The following is a 24,918-nucleotide window of genomic DNA, read 5'->3' as shown; positions in this document are numbered from 1 at the left end:
ATCTGGGAGGGGGGACGTGGGGGAGCGTTTGCCTGTGTATGTGCATGAAAACGAAATGTTTCTTCAGATCAAAATAATATAATGATTTGTATGCTTTTATCAGAAAAAAAGGAACAATCAGGTAAACAGTCTCACTCTGAATACATACACAGAGAAATTAGCAGGAACTAGTGGATGTCCACCTGCAAACAATCATCAGGTTTAAGGTGATGCAACAAACAAATCCTTTGATGTGTAGACAAAGTTTAACCTTTTAAAATCCACCAGGCGACTCAAAAAGAGTAATGTTTGAGTTTGGCTAATGTTAAGAAATGTGCTTATTTAGCATGCGTCTAAAACCAAACCAAACTTATCCCTCTCATAACAAGATGGGTCAGTGCAGACCTGGTGCATATAGAGATGTTTCACCCAGGTGAGTAATGCAGCCATTTATGCGGGATGCACCACCCTCCTTAGTTTCCAGGCACCGTCAGAGCTTTAAACTGTGGTCTTTGTGAAGTTTACAAGCAGGAAGTAATGATGTTAAATACCAGCGGGGAATTTGGAACTTCAACTGAGCTGTACCTCAGGATAGTTCAGAGTAATTGAATCTCTGTTAATTTGCAAAGAGATTAGTTTTGTTCTGAGTTAGGAAACTAACAACACAACTATATTTGAGCCTCTCAAAGGGGTTTTATCTTAGGCAGGTGGTCCAGGTCTCTGTAGCCACCTCAGTTCCAGCTACTCATTTCATACATTTTTATTGATTCTTTACAGAAATATGGTTGAAATAGATATTTTTGTTTAAAGGTAAAAAATATAAATGTTAGGGGTAAATGAAAAAGATATCATTATTATCAGTTTTACACAATCCATATGCTCTATGTTGCTGTGCACTGTGCAAAGATATATTCTTTGTCCAGTACAATCAGTGTTTTACCAAAAATATTAATGCTGAGATCAAATTACCTTTATCCTTTAAATGGAAACACAGGACTAAAACAGGACAGAGATGTCCAAGTAAAAATTGAGTACATGTATATGCATCTCGACCGCTTGTGACACCGGCTGTGATGCAGCAATATTAGAGCAGACAACAAATCAGTGAATTGAGGTCTCAACAGTTTGGCTGCTGGCTGCAATTCTTCTTTCAACAACAGCCTAAATGAGGCTCTATACAACATTAAATCTTATTTTTTCTGGGTGTGAGTGAAGTAGCAACAGCAATAGAAAACTGGTGCCTTTTGTGGTAGTCACTTTAGTTCATAAAGTTCATAAAGTGATTATATATATGTCCCTCACAGCAAGAAGGTTTGGGTTACTTAGTACTTTGGGTATTCTGGTTTCATCTCATAGTCCAAGCACATGCATGTTGAGGTAACCGTGTTTGTTCGCTCTGTAAAAGATTGGTAACGTGTCCATTGGCTTTTGGCCTAGGACCTCCATCCTCACCACGCTGGCAACAAGTCAAAGAGGAACAAAAATAAGAGCACATTGAACTGAACTGCACCGAAATGGAAGAAAGCCAAGAGATGAGGTAGCCACTGCATTACTGAGTTCAGTATATACTGTATATCTATATGCTGATAGTCCCGCTGCATCATGAATTGAGCACTCAGCCTGGAAAGATTTCTCATATAGTTCTCAGAGAATCAGGTCTCTGCACTCCTCCCCTGTTTCTTCCTCTCTGTTCTCCCTGACTTACCCCACCAGCCCAGCCCCCTTAACCTCCAAAGGCTTTGTGTTTGATGTATCTTTAGAAACAGCCCTGCCACTGCTATATTTAGGTCTGAGAGAAGCGTAGGAGAAGCCCAGAATAGCAGGCGAAAAGAGGTGGGGAGGGTATGTCTTTGGTAAAAAATGAGGGTAACATCGACCAGGGGCTTTAAATAGGGCTGTGACGCCTTAAACAGCTTGAGGCAGTCACCATGGGAACAGCAGGAGGAGGCATGCTCGGGTTGTGATGTGCTCATTTATCTAAGTATCTGGACAGAGACGCGTGCACACACACACACGCACACGCACACACGCACACACACACGCACACACACACACACACAAAACTGTCTTTGCAGGTCTTCTAGAGAAAGACAATCACATTGGGACCTGACATGTTTTCCATCCTGCTTAAGAAACAACCCTTCAAAAAAGGCATCTTGGGATCCTTACTAATACACTCATGTGTGCATGTGCAGAGACAGAAATGACAAAAGACAGAAGGAGAGAGTTGTAGAACATATAACCCTACCTTCTATGGCGTGGAGATGCGTACATGTGACGTATCCCACCACCCTCTGCTCTTGGTGTGAGGTGCCCACGTGAACCTGTTGGGGAGGGGGAGACAAACATGTCACTCCACCGTGTTCAAACAGGCAGCATCAAAGCCCATTTAACGAGTGTGTTTGTATATGAGAAACAAGCCAGGTAACAACCGCAGCAATTAGATCATACAAGGCAAGGTGCAACTTTATTGATCCCTGTGGGAAAACGGAGTCATTACGCTGTAATTCAATCACTGCACTTAGGGTGTGCAACATGACGGCAGTGGGGCAGAGAGCCCATGAAAACCTAAAGAAGGCATCATTGTGTAATGTCATCATGAAATATTGGTGCATTTCATGGATATAACAGAAATGTGAGATAATAATTCATGATTATAAGATCTGCAAGCCTAATAAAACAGTATGTAACAGTTGCATAATGGAATAATGATGAAAGAACCGCAGTTATGATCATATCTCTCTTATTTGGCATGTAGTGCACCACTGCCGTTTCAATCATTCAGAAAAGAAGAAGAACGACTGCCTCTTGCCAGCGAGGCAGTCACCTAATCTAACGTCAAGGCAATTTTTCAGAAACTATATGATGTGACATTTCTCAAAAAATGTTGGCATTATAATGTTTTTAATACAGCTTCTCCACTTGGATGATTAAAAACAAGAATAAAAATAAACATCTGGTAGCCAGTGACCCACAGAGTTAGGGTTAGAGTTGGGTGATACATAATAACCTCAAGAGTATATATATATATATATACTCCTATATATATGGATCTACTTTTGATACTTTTGAAACACATTTTGTAGTTTCTGAAAATGCATATTTAGCAAACCCAGCCCTAACCTTACTAACCCTAAACACATGTCTGGTTCCCTAGTGGATGTTAAAAGGTTAGCTGATAATCAATGGTGCTAATGATTAGTGCTTGAGCACACCCTTCTGGTTATTCATGGTCATATCAGACAGTTTATAAGAGAAAGACATGACGCTCACATAAACCTCAGCAGAGGTCTATGGACCAGTTCTGTAATGGAAAAGATTGTTGCTGTTCCATCTGGACTCAAAGAGCCAAAGATGCTGTTGCTCTGATATCTGACACAGTTTCCCCTGTGTGGTGTTTGAAGCAAGTAGATGTTATTCATTTTATTTCCAGTTATGTAGGCGATCCATTACATTACATAACCCAAAATGGCTTTTTCATAGTTGTTTTTCAGATGAGCCAGAAGCCGCATTGAGGTTGGCACGCCACACTGAGTCATTAATGAAGCTGTACAAATTGTTACATAAAAGAAACAAATTTGTATGTTCAATAAGAAGCTCTGCAATCATTCATCTGCCTGCTTTGCTGTGTGTTTAGTCTTCTAGTCTGTTCTTTACATCACTTCCTCTTTTCCACGCTGTCAAACTCAATACTGACATCATTACTCAAGTCCAATCATTTTCTTGCCTGTGTTCTGTGAGCCAATCAGCCTCTGCTCAGTATGCTTTAATGTGAGCGCTCTCTTCTCATTCTGCCTTTCAGACTCTAATTCTCTCCCCATCTCTGCCTCATCCTGGTCACTGGAGTCCCATTCAAGCCTCCACCTTCATCATCATCACCAACATCAGCACCTAGACTCGGGGGGTCCTGTCCTTATTCCTCTCACTGCTGGGATAGGAATTAGACTCCATTGTGCTATGATGGTTCTTTAAAGTTTTACCTCCTAACAGCTTATCAGCTGAATTCTGCATCCCAATAAATCATTTTCCAAATTACCTCTCCTTATTCAATAACGAACATCTGTAGTAATATGTAACCAGCAGTTTAACTAATAAGCTAACTTTGCTTTACTTGACAACCATCCCGATGTTTGTAAAAGGATTTCATTTGAAAAAAAAATCATCATTCCTTTCATAAAGCTTAGCAAGTAATTTTATTGCCTAAACTTACACAAAGAGTGAATGAAAATTAAATTTAAAAGTGGTCCCACACCTGTGGACTTCATGATGGATGAGCAGAGGATGGAGGATATAACAGTTTAGAGCCAGGACTTGTTGCTTATGAGTGCGAAGAAAATTATACGTATATGTAGCATATAAAAACTCATATTATAATTGTGTACGTGACTAAAAACTAACTGGACTGCAAAGTGAGCCTGTTTTAAAGCGCTCCTCTTTCCGTGCAGAGGTTATGCTCTGATAGCTGATCTAATTGCAGGCTTCTGCAGTTGGAGCTTTACCATGTATTTCTCTGCAGTTGACTGATGTAGCTAAAAAAAAGCTGAGACTCGATGAGCATTGCTTGAAACCTGCCGTCTACTGTGAGTCTTGTTGGCTCGACTACATCCGGATCCACTATTTATCTCTTGTGTTCAGTTTCAGACTTAGAGTGGTGCAAACATGAGTGGGTTGGATAATAAATATACTGTAGGTTCAACTGACGCAGCGTTTTGTCTCAGTATACGTCAGAAAAACCTACGAAAAGAAATATGCTTTTAAGGAACCGTGGAGCCTTACGTCCTAAATTGAATCTAAAGTTTTGATTCATTTAGCAGCCAAACAACATGTGGCATTCGGTCTACAATGGAAATGAATCATTGTTTGGAAAGTTCTTTACAACACTATTGCAGATGCTGCCACAAATGTGTTGCACTTGTTGGATGCTTTGTTTTCACCCTTCTGTTCAGTTCATCTTGGAATACAATTTAAGCCTGAAGACTGTGTGGCTATCTACCATAACCTTCTCCAGTCATTTGCTCCCTTTTTGTTAACGTTTTGATATCCCTATAGACTGCTACATCCCACAGTACAGTGTTTCCTAGTAGTGGACCATAGTTGCAGTTAGTGTAGTTACTGTCTTTAACTTCCATTGCTGCAGGAAGACTGTAAGTTCAACTCTTGCATATTCCCTGAAAAAGGCCTGTTTTCTATTACATCTTAATGTCTTTTCACTTATTGGTGACCTTTGGTTTATAATTGCACTTCCATTTTCTGCAGTAAGTGCACACTCCTGTGGTTTTTCTATCTTCCACAGATATTTTAAGAGGTTTTGCTTAAACACTCCTGTCTAGATGCACTGTTATGATCAACCACTAATACCCAATTCTTCTTGTGCGTGCGGATGAAATACAAGCTCATCATTTGGAGGGTTGGCAATGTTCCACTGTAAGCTTTTCATGTAAGCTTCTAAGACTAATATGAATATGTCTTGAAGTGTGGTGTGGTATAAGATATGGCATGGCATACATGTTACAGATTTAGCATGATAACCATTGGCATCCTTATTTTTGGAGGCAGAAGTGAACATGTCAGAACAAATGGAGTCAGCTAATGTTAGAAATGGCCTGTATTTATATAGCGCTTTACTAGTCCCTAAGGACCCCAAAGCGCTTTACACATCCAGTCACCCACCCATTCACACACACATTCACACACTGGTGATGGCAAGCTACATTGAAAGAAAAGCTGGATCCATAAAGTGCATGGGTGCACACACTGCTAATCACTGAAGTATATACTTATTTGCCACTCTGTACCACAAAGCTGGCAGATTATTCATTTTAAAATGTTTTACTGACAGGAAAAAGTGTCATGGTCCTGGGCCATGGTGGCCCAGTATTCTTAGTTTTCATGTATTTGTGTATTGTTCCTTATTTAGGCCATGCTTCCTGGGTTTCTCTGTTACGTTGTTCCTTATGTGTTTTCCCCTTGTGGCTTTTACCCCCTGTGTGCCCCTCTGTGTATCTGTGAGCCCTCGTCTCTCCTTGTGTTTTATTCCATGTTTTCCCCAGCCCGTTATGTCTGTGTTCTCCCCGTGCTCTCTCTCCTCCTGTCTGAACCTCTGTGTACTTCCTGTTTTACTTTGACAGTCTCCCGTCAGTGTTGCATTTACTCCTGCCGTGTCTTGTTATGATTATCAGTGTCACCTGTGTTCCCCGTGTGTTCCCACTTCCCTCGTTAACCCTCTGTGTATTTATGTCTGCGTCTCCCTCAGTTCGGTGTCGCGTTCTCCCTCATCCATGGCCGTGCGTTTCTCTGTGTGTTACGTTATAGTTTCCTGGTTTAATTTGCATGGTTCTGCTCTCCAGCAATAAAGCTGTGAATTTTGAGTTCATTCCTGCCTCTGTGAGTTTGCGATTGGGTCCTCATCCAGCCTGCACACAGCCGAATCATGACAAAAAGTGGCTCAAATTAGCAAACATACGTTATTGGCTCCACCATTTTATCCAGTAAGTCTTAAAACAATTCTGAGAGGCATTTTAAATTCTGAATGCTCTATAAAACTCAACAACTACAGCAGTTCAGACCCCAACTCTAATTATGATCCTAATGGTAACCTTAGGCAATTAGAAAATGCAACGTCTACCTTTGAGGAACACCTGTTGATCAAAAGAGGAAGGAGAGAACCGAGGCTATAAATACACAACAGCTAATTGAGGGAATGTGGAACAGGTGGGTAAACAAACAGATGCAAGCATTTAAAAGATAACAAGATAAAGGAAGCAAAACTAAATGGAAGGCACTGATAGCTGGAAGGATATAGGGAACACTGCAGGGTCAAATGAAACTTAAGAACTGAGACAACCGGAAAGTAACCGACCCACAATAATTCAACAACAACTCAAAACACCATGAATACAATTGAACTAAAAATAAATGCAAAATTCAAAACCCAGGGCCCCAACAGGAGAATCTGCAAACTCCACCTGGAATGTCCTCAGGCTAGGCTAACCCCTAACCCAGGACCTTCTTGCTGTCAGGCGATAGTAACCTCGGCAACACTGTATCACAAACTTTATCTTGATGCATTATCTAAATATTAGGAAATTAGGAAATAAGCAACAAACTTGGTGCTATTCTATATTTGAAAAGGTTTTTGCCCTCCCCCACCGCAGCAACAGCAGTCCTGACATTGTGCAGTATTATGAATGGTCTGTCATGTCCCAGGAGGGTAAAAGATTTATTATCAGAAGGAAAAACACATCAGCTATTGATCACTGTAAACAAATGAGAAGATGGAGACACCAGACGTCTTCACTTTTACAGAAAATAATATTTTTTGTCACTATTACAAGTTTCCGTACGGTGTTACAGGCACAGAGTCTAACATTTTCCACTTGGGTTGGGGTTACGTTAGAGCATTTTCATCAAAATAATCAAGCACAACTACGAGTGAGCGATGTTCTGTTCAAGAGGTAGGCTTATTCGATCAATGTGAAGCCTAAAACAGTGCTGAGGATATTATTTTTTCAGCATGTGCTTCATACATATTTTACTACTTCTTACATCAATTTCTCCATTCCTGAAGCATGAGACAGGGAGCAGAGCAGCAATAACAAAAGCCCACTTGAGATTTAATAAGACACCTTTAACATCAGTGTTGAAGGAGTCCTCCAGCAGCACAGAAACGAGGCACGGAGCGAGGTGGACGCTGGCAGCTCTGAAGAGTTGGTGGGTGGATGCAGACTGATGAGGAGGAGGATGAATAAAGGGTTGCAGAGAAGGAGGATGGTGATTGTGAGGTGGATAGTTTGAAGTGGGAATGAATATGGGTGGAGTAGATCTATAACAAGGCAAACACCCCTGCTAGAGACCAGATAAGAGGTAGTCCAAGGCTGGAGTGGAACATAAATCGTTCTCCAGCCTCAGAATTATATTTATAGCACTGCTTGTTAGTATACAACTTAGATTAAACAGCCATACACAATGTAGTTATTTTTATTACTATTTATAGATATAAACTAACATGACAGTTGTCACATAACAGTGAATCAGCATGCTGTCAGTTCTGTTAATAACAGCTTCTACTTTGGCCCTTCTAAAAGCTCACTGTCTGGCTCAGTTTTCATTGGAATAATCCAGAGAAATGATACTTTCACCACTCAGTTATTTATGTACTTATTTCCTTTTGAACTTGGTATCCTGTCACTGCGCCTGCATTGGACGTCTGTTTTGCTTCCAAGCAGTCCAGCAGGGTTTGGGAGTGTGCTGGGTTCCTTCAGGTGACCCAGTCCATGTGACCTTAAATAAGGTTGTATGATCTGGTAAATGCAGGTTATCAAAACTACAAAGAAGTGATGACTGTCAAGCTTCCAGCTTGTTGCTAATTAACCTTTTCTGCCTTTTTGATCACATGTTGTGTTCGTGTATTTTGAGCTATTCTAATGTTGACCCTTCACCTTTTGAGTTCGATGTCGTCGTCGGTGACGACCCCAGCACTAACTGTAATCGGCTGGGCCACAGTTATCAATAGGCTATCAGAAAATGTCATTTCTGCTGTTAGTAAAGTTTCACTGTGTGACTGCAACAATTTTAGCAACTTTCAGTTTTTATACAATGAATGCCTGTCCACAGTATAATCATTAAAACATAAATACAGTGTTTATACATCAGAACTCATCATAAAAGGTTGTACAGATAAAAACAGGAACTATAAAGGAACAAAGTAAGATAAATGTCTCTCTCTAGTATGACTTAAACACCCCGTTAGATGCTTCTGATATTTTTACTCCTGGACTCAAAAACAAAACTGCTACATGACCTTTCCTTCAACTAAGATGTGTGTTGTTTATATGAAATCATCCTGTAATCCGGAAAGAAAAAAAGATTTTCCCCTGTGCCAAATAAACAGCGTTAGAGCACCCAACCAAGGAGCGACAGACTAGAATGGATATGAACAGCCAATAAAGTGATGGCTGTTTTGGCTCGGTATCCGTGCAGAGCCAATAATAAGACATTCTAAAAGCCACAATAAAGCATTAGGTTGATTAGCCCGACTTTAATACCAAACTCAAAGCTCACGTTGTAGGCTGAAATACAGTAAATACACTTCACAGCAAGGGCCATAGATTTCCCTGTGAATATTCGAGGGACTAATTGAATTACTCTTAATGGAATGAGTGTTTTGAGGGAGAGTTAGAGAAACAGAAAAGACTGGTCCAAGTTTACAAAATGCACTATCTGATGGTACATTAACTTTTCTAATAATGTTGCATAAGCTGTGCATCAGTGAACATTTGGGAGGTTGTATTGGTTTTCTAAGGACTACCAGCTGATCCAGGAATGCACCTGAAATCCAATTTGCAAATTTTTCCTCTTTTTGCTAATTTAGTGATCTTCAGTTAAAGGCGATAGTTCAACAGCTTTAGGTTTTTCTTGACATTTTATTAGTCTGCTAACATAACTCGCTTTAGTCCAGCTGAGGTTAATGTAAACTTAATGTACAGTCATGTGACAAATTAAGCAAGCTCCTACTACTTTCATAACAATTAAATCAGTAATTAGCAGCCAGATGCTGCTAATTACTCGCGCAAGTGTGCAAGTATGAGCACCTCAATCAATCAATCTTTATTTATAAAGCACTTTTCATACAAAAAACAATGTAGCACAAAGTGCTTTACATAGTTAAAAACAGCCCACCCCACCCTCCAACTCACTCCCCACACTCTGTATGAGAGCAGATGTTTTGGCAGTTTGCTGATTGAGTGCGTTCAGGTGTTTGTTAATGCCAAGAAGGAAAGACAGCCACAATCTTAATGAAGACACTGCTAGAAAGGAAAGGTTGCCAGGAGAAAGCCTGTTCTCTCTACAAAGGACATGGCAGTGCGGTTTAGGTTTTCAAAGTTGCGTCTGAACAAATCACAGAACTTCTGGAATAAAGTTTTTCGGACCGATGAAACCAACTGGGTCACATCAGCATATCTACTACAGAATGTTTGAAAAAGAAAAGAATCAAAGTGTTGCAAAGGCCCGCTCAAAGCCAAGATCGCAGTCTGATGACTGAGTATTAAATACTGTGGTAGGACCTTAAGAGAGCTGTGCATAAACCCTTGCACATAAACCTCAATGGAGTGAAGAAATGCTGCAAAGGAGAGTGGGTCCAAATTCCTCCACAACAATGTGAGAGACTGATAGAGTCATACAGGAAGCCATTACTTCAAGTTATTATTGTTAAAAGTGCTTCTACAAGCTACTGATTAATGGGATGGACGGGATATACCACATCCGGGCTTGTAATACACATCTGCCACTGACATTTTACTCAGTGTGCCCTAACAGGTTGCTATAAAAATAACAGTTCTGTTGTTACTAATGTGTTACTAATGCAATTACATGATTAAAAAAAAACCTCCTTTTTATTAATTAACACAATTACTTGCTTTGCAGGTTTTACCTATCCTCACATCTGTCAGAAATTCAAAAAAACCCTTCTTTTTTTTAAATAGAAAAAAGATTTAATATCTGATTGCTGATATCTTAATACCACATTATTGCTCTCAAAACTGCCTTAAAAGTAAGTGTGTGTATGTGAGGGGAGGTCTTATTATTGCCCATGAAATCAAGCTTTCATGTCAGTAGAAGCTCATTTGGGATCTTGTTAATTTGTAAAAACTGGGCAGTTTCATTAATGGAACATTTCTCAATTTTCCAAAATAAATTACCTTTAAATTTAGAAAATGAGAAAAGGATTCTAGATACTCAGAAAAACGTTTTAGCAATCACCAAGCCACCAGCGACCTCAGAGTATTCTTCTGCTGAAAGCTTTTTTAGATGCTTCTAAGCAGGAGAACAGTCTATAAACAGGAGGTGTAAATAAACTGAACCCAAAGCACACCCCCATATAAGTCTGCTATGAACCTGAATTATAGCTCCAAAAATCACACAACAGAGCTACAGAGCATCAACTTGTTCTGTATGTAAATTCTCCAAAAGATGAAATTGGAGCAGACGTAATGACCACAGCACATCTGTAATGTTCAACTCAGACAGTAGCTTAAATATGTTAATATGCTATATAATCCTGCCAGCTTTGACATTTTAAACTCAGTTTTTAATGCAGAATATCTCCAAAAAGCAGTCAATGAATTGTGATATTTATTTTAATATTATATTATAACAACCAGTGCAGCAACTGCATGTATATAGTGGTTCTATAAACGAAAGGCAAAAATCCGCAAATGACCACTTCTAAATGGTAAATGGCCTGTATTTGTATAGCGCTTTACTAGTCCCAAAGGACCCCAAAGCGCTTTACACATCCAGTCATCCACACATTCACACACACATTCACACACTGGTGATGGCAAGCTACTTCTAAGGTTCATTAATCATGTTTCTAATCTGCACACATACTTCAAGTTCTTTTAATGGAGCCCATAACTTCTTAAGAAGCACATAAAAGCAGAACTTACTATATTTGCACTTTTTTTTTTTGCCATAGCAGGGTTGTTCACAAATGAGAACTTCATTAGCAACTGAACAACAATATATTTTTAGCAGTTATTTCACATTTTGAATCACTTGAGTTTCCTATTATGACATTATTGCCTTCATTAACAAATGAAAATAAAAGCAATTTAGTGAAAAAAGGACCTGTGATTTTCCATGCAAATAAAAAAAAAGAAATGATCTTGTTCTGCTGTAGCATACATCCACGTCTTACCACAGACCCAAAGGTACCTGCTATAATAAACAAATAAATGTTAATAACTGCAATCTAATCAGCTTAATCCACCGTATTAACATTTGTAAAAGTGAGACTAATTATTTTTGCTACTATTACATTTTTGTTGCTCGAATGAATTTTACCACCGGGATCAATAAACTTTTAATCCAGACAGCTCTTTCTTTCTTTTGTGTCACCTGCCTCACTCTGTCCTCCTTTCTTTTATTTGTGTCTCCTTCTGTCTTCCACTCTGCTCTATCTCAGTGCCACACTGTGTATTAATATTTCAGGGGCTTATGTATGCTTGAATAGGTGTGTGCACACCCTGAAACTGACAGGAGACCTTAGGGGAGTCTAGTGTATGTGTGCACACTCGTGCATATAAGAAAGAGTGGACTTTTAACATGTTTCCACAGACCTCAGATGATGCCAGCACAAACTGGAGTCTCTGCAGAGATGCAGGAAAACCTTGAGTAGAAGCAATTTTTTTTGCCCCCCCTCCCCCCCGGTGCGCTGTGTGAATAAAAATAACATGTAATGAAATTAACTGCGTTTCTTTTAAAATTAAAAAACAAATGAGTCAGAACATGCAGGATATGAGATGCTAAAACTTCCCAGGACTTCCCCTCATTACAGAGCATTGAGACGAAACAGAGCGGAAATTGAAACGAGCTGCGAGAGACGATTTCACACTGGGAGCCAACCGAACCAGGCTCGTCTCATTATGAAGGCTCTGAGGCTGCTGTATCTAATTGTCCTAACTTTAAAATCAGATGAGGAGCCCACATTTCATCTTGCATTACTCGCATGAGTTTGATCGCTTCACTCAAAGACAACAACAAAGAAAGCAGAAAGCTGTGGTCTTCTTCCATTTGCCTTACCAGATGAACCAAAACATGCACATTGTTTCATATCAGGGTCTTTTAATTACAAGTCTGGATGCTTGATGCTCTTTTTAGGAAATATTGTGTGTTTTGTTACTGTTTCAATTTGTGCAACATATTAAAACCAATCAGTCATACATAAACCTTGAAATCAAACAATATAAAAAAATATGTGATCCATTTGGACTTTGCTATGTCATGCACTACCTGGGTGTACAACCTTTCCACAATGCAATAATGCCTACAGTGCAGTGTTGCCTTTACTCATGAATGATAGTATCAAGTGACAAGTTGACCGTTAGACACAACAGACCCTTTGATCTGAGGTATTTTATAGCTATAGAAGAATTATAAAAAAAGAAAGTCTAATAACATATAACAACTTTTATAACACAATACTTTTTTTTTCCCTTTAGCTGGTATCTGGGAATTTATAGTCAGTATATTCCTTTGTAGTTAAATGTGCATATGATTAAGAACATTATGCTTCATGCTTGAAGTTCCAGTTAAACTCCCCCACTGTCTCTTGTGTGTTTTCACATGTACCCATTTCTGAATCAAGCAAAAAAGACAAGGTTTTAGGCAGCTGAGATAAGACCAGGTGAAGACTAAAGTCATCCTGAATGTCTTACTCATATCTCAAAGGAGAAGAGTCACAAATCAATTGAGAGTCAAGCTGTGAGTTTATCAATATCAGCTTAAGCTAATTCAGCAGTCAGATTAGTCTTTACAAGTCTACATCACGTCTTGAATTGAGATGTGATGTTGAGGAGTTCAGACAGAGAGAAGTCAGGTAATGATAGCTATCTGGAGTTAAGATCAAACCAATTCTTGATTGAAACTGCTAATCAAGAGACTTGGGTGTGTTATTTCTTAAATGGCTAATAAATAAAACACCCACAGGTAAAGTGATGTCTTGAGACAGTTAAAGTCAAGTCTCAAACATTTAAGTCAAGTTCAAGCCAACTTTCAATTCAGCTATGACAAATAAGAGTCAAACCAGACGTTAAGAGAGTTTAGGTCAAGTTACAAACAAATTTCTATCACATAACGTCTTGTCTGAAGTCAGGTGACTTCACTGTGCTGCTAAGTACAAGGTTTTATTGAATCTGGGCAGGTTTCAGTCCTGCTTCCAGTTAATTGTCATAGTTCCTGTAGACTGGACTGCCATTTATACAAAACACAAAACCCTTTATTACATGCACTTTGTGTGTCTCATATTCATACCTATTCATATTTATTTATCACTGATTAATCAAACATCAAATTTTAGATTGTGGAAGTAAGCTGGAGTACCCAAACAACCTCTCGCAGTCACAGGAAGAACATGGAGACTGCATGTAGAAAGGCCCCAGCTGAGCTAAGATTACAACCAAGCTTCGAGGTGCTAAGACATTAGCACCTGCATAAATCAAGATATACCGACTTCAGTTCTTACAAACTAGAACATTCAGGTCAAGTTTAAAAACACTGAGCGAGTCCATTTTGGGCTCTGAGTTCATCAAAACAGATCCATTCTTGCTCTCATGGAGAAATCTACATTCAGATTCTTGGAAACTGAAATCACGGGTCTTAAAAGTGGAACACTTGCAGCTGAGCACTGCATTTAAATGATCTCCCATCAATTATGTTAATCTCAAAAATCATCAGCAAGTTTGTCAAATTGGCTCAAGTCTAAGGCTGTGCAATCTAACTAATCTGCTAACTATTGGACAAGTCTATCAATTACAAGCCCACCGTTAAAGAAATGTGTGAATAAAATAAATACAAGCTATATTTTGTGAATCTCGGTCAATTAACACAGGGGCATTGATTGAAATACGAATAATACAAATGTCTGGCAAAAATGAGATGAGCTGAGACCTCTGTCACCTTCTGTTTGGCATGTAGAGATGGGATGAAATCCCTTTGACCTGGATAGGAAATCAGTTTATGTCAGTGAATTGGTTGACCTTCATAGTGACGAGGTTTCCTTTTGGTCATTACAGATCAGGGATGGATTTGAGGAATTCTCCCATTGATCTTCATTCTATTCAATCCAGATTTGAGCAGGTTCCTATTTTAAAGCCTAATCCGTAGTAATGCATTCAGACTGCGTATCTGCACACTCACAAACACACACACACTCACAAACACACACGCAGACACATGACTTTTCAACCATGCACTTAGCAGCTTGAAATAATTGTAAGAGGGGATAAATGTTGAGACTGAAAAGCTTTAATTATGGAGCCAGCCCTGGCTCTCTCTTTAGGGAAACATTTTTAATTAATATTCTATCTCTTCCTCTCTTCCTCTCTCCCTGCCTTTCTCTTCCGAGTGCGTCACTTCTCCACAAGGGATAATTCAGATTTATGTTGCTGACCTGCCGCGGTTTTCCAGGTAAGTATCCATTGGGAAATAACGAGAATAAGTGTGTTCTTCGAGGTACATTTGTCTGAGTCTAAATTTATACAAGAAATAATTGATAATTAATAATCGATGTAATTGAAATGAACGCGTCTGGAAACAATAGCAGATGATGGCTGGGGATAGATTACTGATATAATGGCCTCATTTTGTACGGTGCAAAAAACCCCTCATAAATCACGGGCTTGACAGTTTCACCCCAAGTCAATGGAATTGAAATGATAATATGACCCAGTCACTGTAATATGTTGGCAGAAAAATGAGACCAACCTGATTGCCAGACCAAAATGCCAAAACTAATTATGCAAAATCATGAATAATGTTAACTCCGAATTAAAAATTTCCACCTCCTCCACATCTATGAATGTTATGAAAATGCTAGGCTATGGTAGGCATTAGTGGTAATGTCGCCTACCTTTAACATCTCTACACGTTTAAATGTAGGTATGCCTGTTACCTGTTACCTACAACGCGAGTCTCGCCACTGGCGATATGAGCGCCTACAAAGCGGCCTCATGCGGCGCGCGGTGAGAGATGCCAAACGCCGGTACCGGGAACGTGTGGAGTCCCGCTTCCACCAGGGCGACACACGGAGTATGTGGCACGGACTACGCACCATTACGGACTACAAAGCCAGGGACACTGCGCCGATCAACGCCGACTCTGCATTCACCAACGAGCTGAATCGGTTCTACGCCCGTTTCGAGGTTAGCCAGGCGGCTAATGCTATCTACCGCCTGACTACCGAGGACAGTGACGTCATCAGCGAGAGACCAGTGACCAGCATCGTGGAGCATGACGTCCGAGCGGCACTGAGGAGAGTGAACACAAGGAAAGCGGCGGGGCCAGACGGCATCACCGGCCGTCTGCTGCGCTGCTGTGCTGACCAGCTAGCAGGTGTGTTCACTTACATCTTCAACGAGTCCCTGGCGAAGTCTGTGGTCCCCACATCAAAAGATCCACCATCATCCCTGTGCCCAAGAACAGCAAACCCTCATCCCTGAACGATTACCAGCCAGTTGCACTGACCTCGGTAGTAATGAAGGTGTTTGAGAGGCTGCTGAAGAACATCATCTCCTCCTCCATCCCAGACACCACAGATCCGCTGCAGTTCGCCTACAGATCCAACAGATCCACAGAGGATGCCATCGCCCACGTCCTACACACCACTCTCAGCCACGTGGACAAGAAACAGAGTAACTATGTGCGAATGCTGCTTGTTGATTACAGTTCAGCGTTTAACACAATAGTGCCCTGCAGACTGTTCACAAAGCTGAGGGATCTGGGACTTAACAGCCGTCTGTGTGCATGGGTGTTGGACTTCCTCACTGGCAGAACTCAGGTGGTGAGGGTGGGCAGGTGCTTCTCCAACAGCATCACCATCAACACAGGAGCACCTCAGGGATGTGTCCTCTCGCCACTGCTCTACTCCCTCTACACTTCAGACTGTGTGGTCACCCATGGCTCCAACACCATTGTGAAGTTTGCTGACGACACAGTGGTGTTGGGTGCCATCTCCAACAACGATGAGGGGGCCTACATGGATGAAGTGAAGAATCTGGCATCGTGGTGCCAGGACAACCACCTCCAGCTGAACGTCAGCAAGACCAAGGAGCTGGTGGTGGACTTCAGAAGGAGTCAGCACAGACACTACAAGCCCATTATCATCAATGGAGCTCCAGTGGAGAGGGTGCAGTCCTTCAAGTATCTTGGTGTCCACATCTCCTCAGACCTGACATGGGCTGCCCACATTCAGGTCCAGACCAAAAAGGCTAGGCAGCGCCTGTATCACCTACGACAACTGAGGAAGTTCAGGGTCTCTCCGAAGATCCTCAGGATTTTCTATACAGGCGCTGTGGAGAGCATCCTCACACAGAACATGACATCGTGGTTTGGGAACAGCTGTGTGAAGGACCAAAAAGCTCTCCAGAGAGTGATCCGTACAGCAGAACGCTGCTGCAGGATTGCTCTCCCCCCGCTTCAGGACACCTACACCAGGAGATGCCGGACTAGAGCAGCGCAGATACTGAAGGACCCGTCCCATCCTGGCAACAAACTGTTCCAACTTCTGCAATCTGGTAGAAGGTTCCGCATCTTCCGGGCAAGGACAGAGAGACTCAAGAGGAGCTTCTAGCCCCAAGCCATCCATGCCCTAAACACACACACCCGCCCTCTCACATCATCTATAATTGACTGAGACAGGACTCTCTTCCAGACACTAAACCACGGCACAATGTACATTTCAATTCCTTTAATTTTAAATATGTTTATATTGTCTATCCTGTAAAATAGTCAGATGTCTATTCATATTAATGTACAGAATTCACCTGCTTGCTGCTACTACTGCACATTCACCCAGTGTATATACTATATATATATATATATATATATATATATATATATATATATATATATATATATAAGGTTCTTCCTCTACACCCCCCCCCCAATTTTTGCACATGTCGAGGAGCGTGTCAGGCTACATTTCACTGTGTGTTATACTTGTATAACTATGCATGTGACAAATAATAAAGAACCTTGAACCTTAAAATCTAAGTTAAGAGAATTTAGATTTAGTAATTAGTCTGAAGTGTGATGGCATGCTTTGTAAATATATTATTGAATTAAATGGTAAATGGTAAATGGCCTGTATTTATATAGCGCTTTTACTAGTCCCTAAGGACCCCAAAGCGCTTTACATATCCAGTCATCCACCCATTCACACACACATCCACACACTGGTGATGGCAAGCTACATTGTAGCCACAGCCACCCTGGGGCGCACTGACAGAGGCGAGGCTGCCGGACACTGGCGCCACCGGGCCCTCTGACCACCACCAGTAGGCAACGGGTGAAGTGTCTTGCCCAAGGACACAACGACCGAGACTGTCCAAGCCGGGGCTCGAACCGGCAACCTTCCGATTACAAGGCGAACTCCCAACTCTTGAGCCACGATAGCCACGATTAAGCTTACTGACGCTGAGAAATTACATTAATTCCACTTTTGATTCTAAAATAATTTGAATAAACTGTTTAATCAGCTACTGCTTTTAAAATTTTTATGCAAAGAGTTGGTGTTTTTACAGTATTTTCACAAACATAGTATGAGAAAGCTCCTGCAAACCAATTATTCGCAATACTTTCTTATTTATCAGCTTTACTAAAAATAAAACCATTAAAAATATTTAAAACATATTATTTAACCTGTAACAACTTGCATGCAGAACAAAAACGATATCAGGTTGCTTAAAAGTCAATGTTTGAAACAATCAAAAGGACTTTAACCTCCTAAGACCCAAACTCTTTCATGCATTTTTAATTTCTCTTTGCTATTTGAGCTGATTGGGACCTGATGAATGTAAAAACAAAGAATTACAATTAAGATTAAGATTAAGATTTTTTTTAATTTTTAATTGATTTGATTTGATACTGTACTTTTGTTTCTGAGAAAAATTAGATCCACATATGAGGACATTTGTTTTAAATTTGGTAGGACAGTGGCAGAATAACATCCCCTTAAGTGGATATCAAGCATTTGTAGAGCAAAATTTAGTATTTTGGTCTAGGCAACCCAAAATGTGATGTCCACATAGGTCCTAGGAGGTTAAAGTAAACACAGTATTTAGCAGCTGAATGTCTTATATTGAGGGTTATTTATATAGTCTTTCTATTGCACTGTCTTGTGTCTGTATCGTTCTGTTCTGTCTGGTGTTGCGTTGTCTTTGTTTTGTTTTGTTGCAGTTTTTGCACATTACACTTTCGTTGATAGTCTGTTATGTGTAGCACCATGGTCTTGGAGGAAGATTGTCTCATTTCACTGTGTACTGTACGACTGCACATGGTAGAATAACAATAAAACCATTTGACTTGGCAAGGATGAGCTGACTGGAAGGTTTCACATGTTCAGACATATAGAAGACAGAAAAACTGATGTGCTTATCTGGCAGCCAGTGACATGATGAAAAATAAAGACCGCCCGGCTGCAAGCAAAGTAGCTCTAGGAAATGCAACACCTATAAATGAAAAATAGGGAAACCCGAGCTCTGGATATTAGTGATGGGATTTCCGGCTACTTTTAGAGAACCGGCTCTTTCGGCTCTGAACCGGCTCTTCAGGTTGTTTTGTTGCTTTAATTAATTTATTATTAACAATAATATAAAATTAAGCACAAAAGGAATTACTAATGTAAAAAAAGTGGTTTTATTTATATATGTTTATATATAAATATATGCGGTGGCCCCTAGAGACAAAACACGTCCAAACTCCAAAACACATCTAGCATGAACTGAACTTCCAAAACAGAGCTACCTAGATCACTTAAATTACACAATTGACAGCATGTGTATTGTTTGTGTATTTATACACAATCACTCATATATATTCAAATAATTTACAAAAAACATTCATTTACCTGTTACTACCACACACCAAATCCGGTCGTTGGTGCTTCCTGGCTTGTGTAGCCACTAGGTAACAAAAGCTCAACACTGCGCCTGCATCCTGGAGCACTTCTGTTGTGTTTTGTACGTGTTTTGGCTCTCTTTCTCTCTCTCTCCCGCTTTGTTCCTGTGCTACTGCGACTGCAACTACCGCCCCTCCCCCCTCTTCCCAGCGCAAAGCACAAGGCTCACGTGCGGAGTGAAGCGGGAAAAAAGTGCGAGAGAGAGGGTGAGAGAAGGAAAAAAAAACCCATGGCTCCCAATAAGGATTCGGCTCGCGTCGTTCACGTCAAAGATCCGGCTCTAAGAGCCGTTTCGTTCGCAACCGACACATCACTACTGGATATTTATGGTAGATGGTGTTACTGCACTGCCCACAATGTTTTGACTGACAGAAAATGTGAGGAAAATAAAGTGTAGAAGCCCAAGAATAACAAGAGTTTAGTATCAAGCCTCACAAAATGCAAAAAGCAGAGATGCTAAGAATCACCTGTTTAAGAAAGACTTCAGACTTAGCATCCTGCTTTTTGTTGGATATGAAAGAAACACGATAATGTGTTTGGAGAAACGCAGTGTGAACATCAGGTAGATCAAATGATGTGCGCCTAATGAGATGCGTCCCAGCTGGCGGCGAAATGAGCTGCAGTGTTGAGTAGTAATGAATGAGAATGGCCAAAGGTTCGTGGAGGGGAAGCGAAGGTTGCCAACAAGATTCTGCCTTGGAAAGCTGCCAAGATGTCTGGAGGAAGGAGAAGCGCGAGGATTAAACAGCAGGCATATCAAAGCCTGCAGCAGCCTGAGAGACAGACAGGCTGCGAGGATGGGAAACAGCAAAATGTGATTTGGTTACCCAAACTGATCGTAATAACAAGTCCTAATTAGTATGTATTCTGATATAGCTGATGATAGGAGAGGTTTTAACTGGCAACATATTCTTTATCTTAATATCTACATTTTACAGTTGGAGAGGAAACAAGAAGCATCTGACTGATGGTGCTAACAACAATTACCAGGTGTAAAAAACATCTGTGAAACAGAAATGAACGAGCCTTTAAAAATGGAAAGCATCAGCAGTCCACAAGGAAGTGAGTGGACGGCCAAAGAAAGATCAAGGCGGGCGTTCACCTGTGACACACCCACTAATTATGACCATGAAATCCAGAAAAAGAAATAGGTGGACTTTGATTTGAGGTTATTCAACCCAGTGTTAGAGAAAAATGTTGATCCACTGCACAAATATGATCGAGTTTCCCAACAGAGGCTCTGAAATGGTGACGGTCAGTTTGTTTTTGTCCTGTTTTTTACTGATTAAAAAAGTATGGAAGAATACGTTTTTTGTTATATTTTAATAATTTTTTCATGCTTTTCATTTCATTCTTTGGTTGCAGTAGTTTAAATAGCCTATGTTTTGGTTTATTTTATAATTCAGTGAAAATGGTTTCCATCCATTACTCATACATCTGGGGACATATGCTTTCTAGATGCAAAAATACTGCATGCATCTATGGTCATGAATTTTAAAAGTCCCACGTGACCTCGTGAAAGTTAGAGCATTCACAACATTTTCAGACACTTGACCTTTGACCTTGAGATCAAGATAACTAAGATTCAAACTCATCTGAGACTTTTAGTAGATGCACCAATTTGAAACTCCTACGTTGCTTCGTTCTCAAGTTCTCACATTTACAAACTTGGATGTTCCCAAACCCCGAGCAAAAAATGAGCAAGAATATTTCTCATAGATTCAACTGTCCAAAGTTAAAGCCTGAATTCACTGGGTAAATAAAACAATAAAAAGGGTTCTCAGGTAAGGGATGTTTCCTGGTGTCTTGGGCCAATTATGAATTCACCAGGTACTCAGCAAATGTCTTTACTTTTATTCTTTTTTATTCAATATAGAAAGAGGTTACTACAAACTGTGATTGCTGTTTAAAAGTCGCATTTTGCTATTGGAGGGTGAAGCAGGGGGTGTATCACAACAATATCCATAAAACTAATCAATAATAATTAAAAAAACAAAATCCAAGGTAATTTCCCTCCATCGATGGGCTGCTTTTAGTGCAGCAGATATTTTTAGATTGTCTATTTTTTGGTACTTCAGACACGGCACAGTTCCTTAAGTGAATCCATGGGATTTACTTAAAGGGAACATTGTTGTTTATTATTGTTTGTTTTTTGTCAGCTGGGAGCGTTAGCAGCTTGCTGCCAGTACAACGCCTGCCAGCTGGCTAACAGCCAGCTTGTCATGAGACCTGGAGTGACCTCCTGTGCACTGAGGTGGTGAGACAGGAATGTGAAGGCAGCTTGTAAGCTGCAGCGACAGTCAGCAGGCAGCAGGACTAACAGGATGCGACTGTCAGTATGCAAGCTGTGACAGCATGTGTCTTTATTAGATCTTGTGGATGTAAGTGCATAGGTGGACATAAACAAATACATCCAGGTAGCATCGGGCCACATAAAGCAGACCCGGGAACTGGATCAGATCCAGATTCCTGATAGTTACAGTATGAGGCTGATTAATGAATTCACATACTCACAACACACATCATCACAAACATGCACACAAAAAATGGCACATATGCACCTGACTGTTGTACTGCATTATCTCTCCCAACATTCTGTGTGTTTGGTTATGATACAGAATAAAAAAAGACTACAGTCCAAGAAAAATTCATAACGCCAAAACAAAGGAAGAAGGACATCAGCAGCTACTATAGCAACCCGATCGCTCATCATGTGCTCGCATTAGTGCATTAGTAACCATGTCATAAACCCATACAACTTCCTGCTCTTGCATGTCTACATTAAGAGAACACATAGTCATGTAATGTCTTATTACCTGCTGCCTAATGGACTCTCCAACTTTGCACTTATGGAGTAGATGAAAGGAGTCGACAGAATCATGGGCGCTCTGTTGGGAGGTGAAACAACTCCCCATAAATAATGTGCAATGCAATAAAGTGCACTAGAGAAACAAATATTAGCAAAGGCAATGTCCCACTGCAATACAGCCCATTCAGCGCAGTGCTGACCTGTATCCCGAGCCACCGAGCAGACACCCCAACAGGCAGCTGAGCAAACCAATCAACTGCACTCGTTCTGATCATAAACAGCTGTGCCAGATATGAAGGCATTTTGCAGGCTTCCATTTGCAGCAGTGTGTTTTTTTTCCAGCTTTTTTATAAATGACTTGAGTAAAGATATTAAAGCAAAACTATGCCTTTATGCTGATGATGAAGTCATTCTAACACATACATCCTCTATAGTAATGGAGGGAAAGAACTTTGAATCCTAAATGCTCCACTGAGTTTAAACCACAGGGCAAGCTACAGAGCTGAAAAATGAATCTTTGCAGAAGTGGCAAAAATCCCATCTGAGGGTGGCTCCAAAAGACCTTCAAGTGAGTACCAAACATGTCCAGATTTACAGCATCAGGAAGCTTGTTTGCAGCCTGGGAAAGATACAAGTTTGGCCTCTCTTGCATAGTTTTGCCCCTCATAAAAACTCTGAGTGGGGTGATTTTTTTTTAAACTGAGTTGGAGATGTGGCAGTTTGATTGACAGGTGTGCCATCACAGGAGTTGATCTCAGTGGAACTTTCTGGTAAAATAAAGTAATGGAATAAATTTCTTTTTGATGTGAGAGCATTATTATTATTATTTTTTTTTATCACAAGTCATCCTCAAAAACTTGTCCTTGTGTTTTGACATATAGATTTTTCACAGTGGAAAATTAAAACAGCCATTTTCTATATGTTATACATTCAAATGCAGGTTAATTGGAAACACATTATGCATGTTAACTGAAAATGAGCATAATAATTGCAGTCCGAACGGAATATATAATTGTAGAGTGTATTGTTGTTCTTTCTCACATTTTGGCAATAAGTAATCTCAGCAGATGAGACTTACAGGCTTTGCTGATAGCAAATCCATTATCAGGTCAAAACTAATGATATCAGCCAATAAAACAAAAAAAAAAAAAATAGAAGAACAAAGGTTGTATGTTTTCTTTGCTTGCTAGGATGCGGGTTTTAGCATTTGGCCAATTTTCTATTTAGAATTTTTTATATTATCCATATCTGTTTATTACATTTTATAATTGTTTGCAATCAATACATTTTTGCTCTTTATGTTCTTGATTTCCTACTGAGTCAACTGTTTTTGATTTCATATTAAACGCCCCTTAAAAACCTATGTAAAACTATGTAAAACTATGCAAAATCAGAATCTGGAAAGACTCAGTAATTGCAAAATAATTCATACAATTATACAAGTGCAGCCCACAGTGATTGGTAATTGTATTAAATTACCAACACGTGAAAAGTGTGATTTGGCGGTGTTTAAAAAAATCGAGTTACATTTGTAAACAATGCTTTCTCTCGTTAATTACCAAAGCCATATCATTATGCTTATCGTTATCATATCTTCACTGAAAAACAAACATTATGATAATTCTTCAACAAACATTAATAAAAAAGAAAAAATCTCGAAAGCATTTTTTTGTCGACACTACAGTGATCGTTGAGGAAAGGCTGTGAGTGATCACTAATTACTGCGGTGCATTCACTCATCACCGTGACAGGTGTGTGATGTGTGAATGAGTGTGGGTGTAAGCAAATGCATTTAGCAAGTGCTTTAATTTGTGTTTTCTACCTCAGTGCAGCATTGTTGCAAATTTGTAGAAAACGTGTGTGAGTTGCATCACACATGGGTTATGCAAAGTTTGTTACACCTGGAAGAATAACAGAAGCATTTAAAAAATGTTCCCCATACAATCGCTACGATTCCACAATACTGAGATCTATAATTAATGTACGCAGCTGACAGGTCATTTTAGATCTGATTCTCTGGCCTTCTTTCACACTCTCTTTCACAAATGTATAATAAGTTAATTTAGTTTAAATGGACTTAATGGGCAGATTCAATTACTGCCATGCCAAAGTCCCAGAGCAGCATCAGTGATGACAGGATTACAGCTGAAGTAGCGCCAAGCAGTTGTCAGAGCGGAGACACGTCTTTGCTGCGAGAAATATTAGGTCCGCAAGTGAATTTCAGTTCAGATGCAAAAGAAATGCTATGTGGGTGGGAAAATGATTCCAGGAAAAGAGGTGGAGAGATTCTAAGACTCCCAATCAGAGAAAAAGAGGATTGCTGCGGCACCGTTCAGGATAAAAATATGTATGAAGTTTATTCTTGGAGGAGTTCAGCAAGCAAAATAGACCCTGATGGAGACTTGGAGTTGATTCACTTTGGCCTATTTTGCTTGCCGAATTGCTCCAAGAATAAACATGTTACATGATTTTATCCTCAGCAATCCTCTTTTTTTTTAAATATTGAGCTTGTGTTTGCTATACTGATGGTGGATAAGCCAGTTCTGATGAACTCCCAATAATACCTTATTAGAATCAAAGACTAATTTGTAAGATAGTGACAACAAAATGGTCAGCTGGTAGGTTCTGCTTTTATCCTGATGCATTTAGCCAACTAAAAGAACTCTAAAAT

At 40.0% G+C, this 24,918-nt stretch overlaps 1 protein-coding gene across 1 annotated transcript in view; it reads right to left on the bottom strand.

The window, feature by feature from the left end:
* smpd3 (sphingomyelin phosphodiesterase 3) overlaps nt 1-24,918 on the bottom strand; it is a 100,439-nt gene that overhangs the window by 20,920 nt on the left and 54,601 nt on the right. Inside the window, exon 5 of the mRNA XM_080876712.1 lies at nt 2,228-2,303. Within this exon, the coding sequence (XP_080732838.1) occupies nt 2,228-2,303 (76 nt within the window). The remainder of the gene's footprint in view (nt 1-2,227; nt 2,304-24,918) is intronic.

The sequence above is a fragment of the Rhamphochromis sp. 'chilingali' genome, assembly GCF_963969265.1.
Source record: "Rhamphochromis sp. 'chilingali' genome assembly, chromosome: 2".
In the NCBI taxonomy this organism is placed as follows: domain Eukaryota; kingdom Metazoa; phylum Chordata; class Actinopteri; order Cichliformes; family Cichlidae; genus Rhamphochromis; species Rhamphochromis sp. 'chilingali'.
This window is presented reverse-complemented; position numbering and strand designations above follow the sequence as displayed.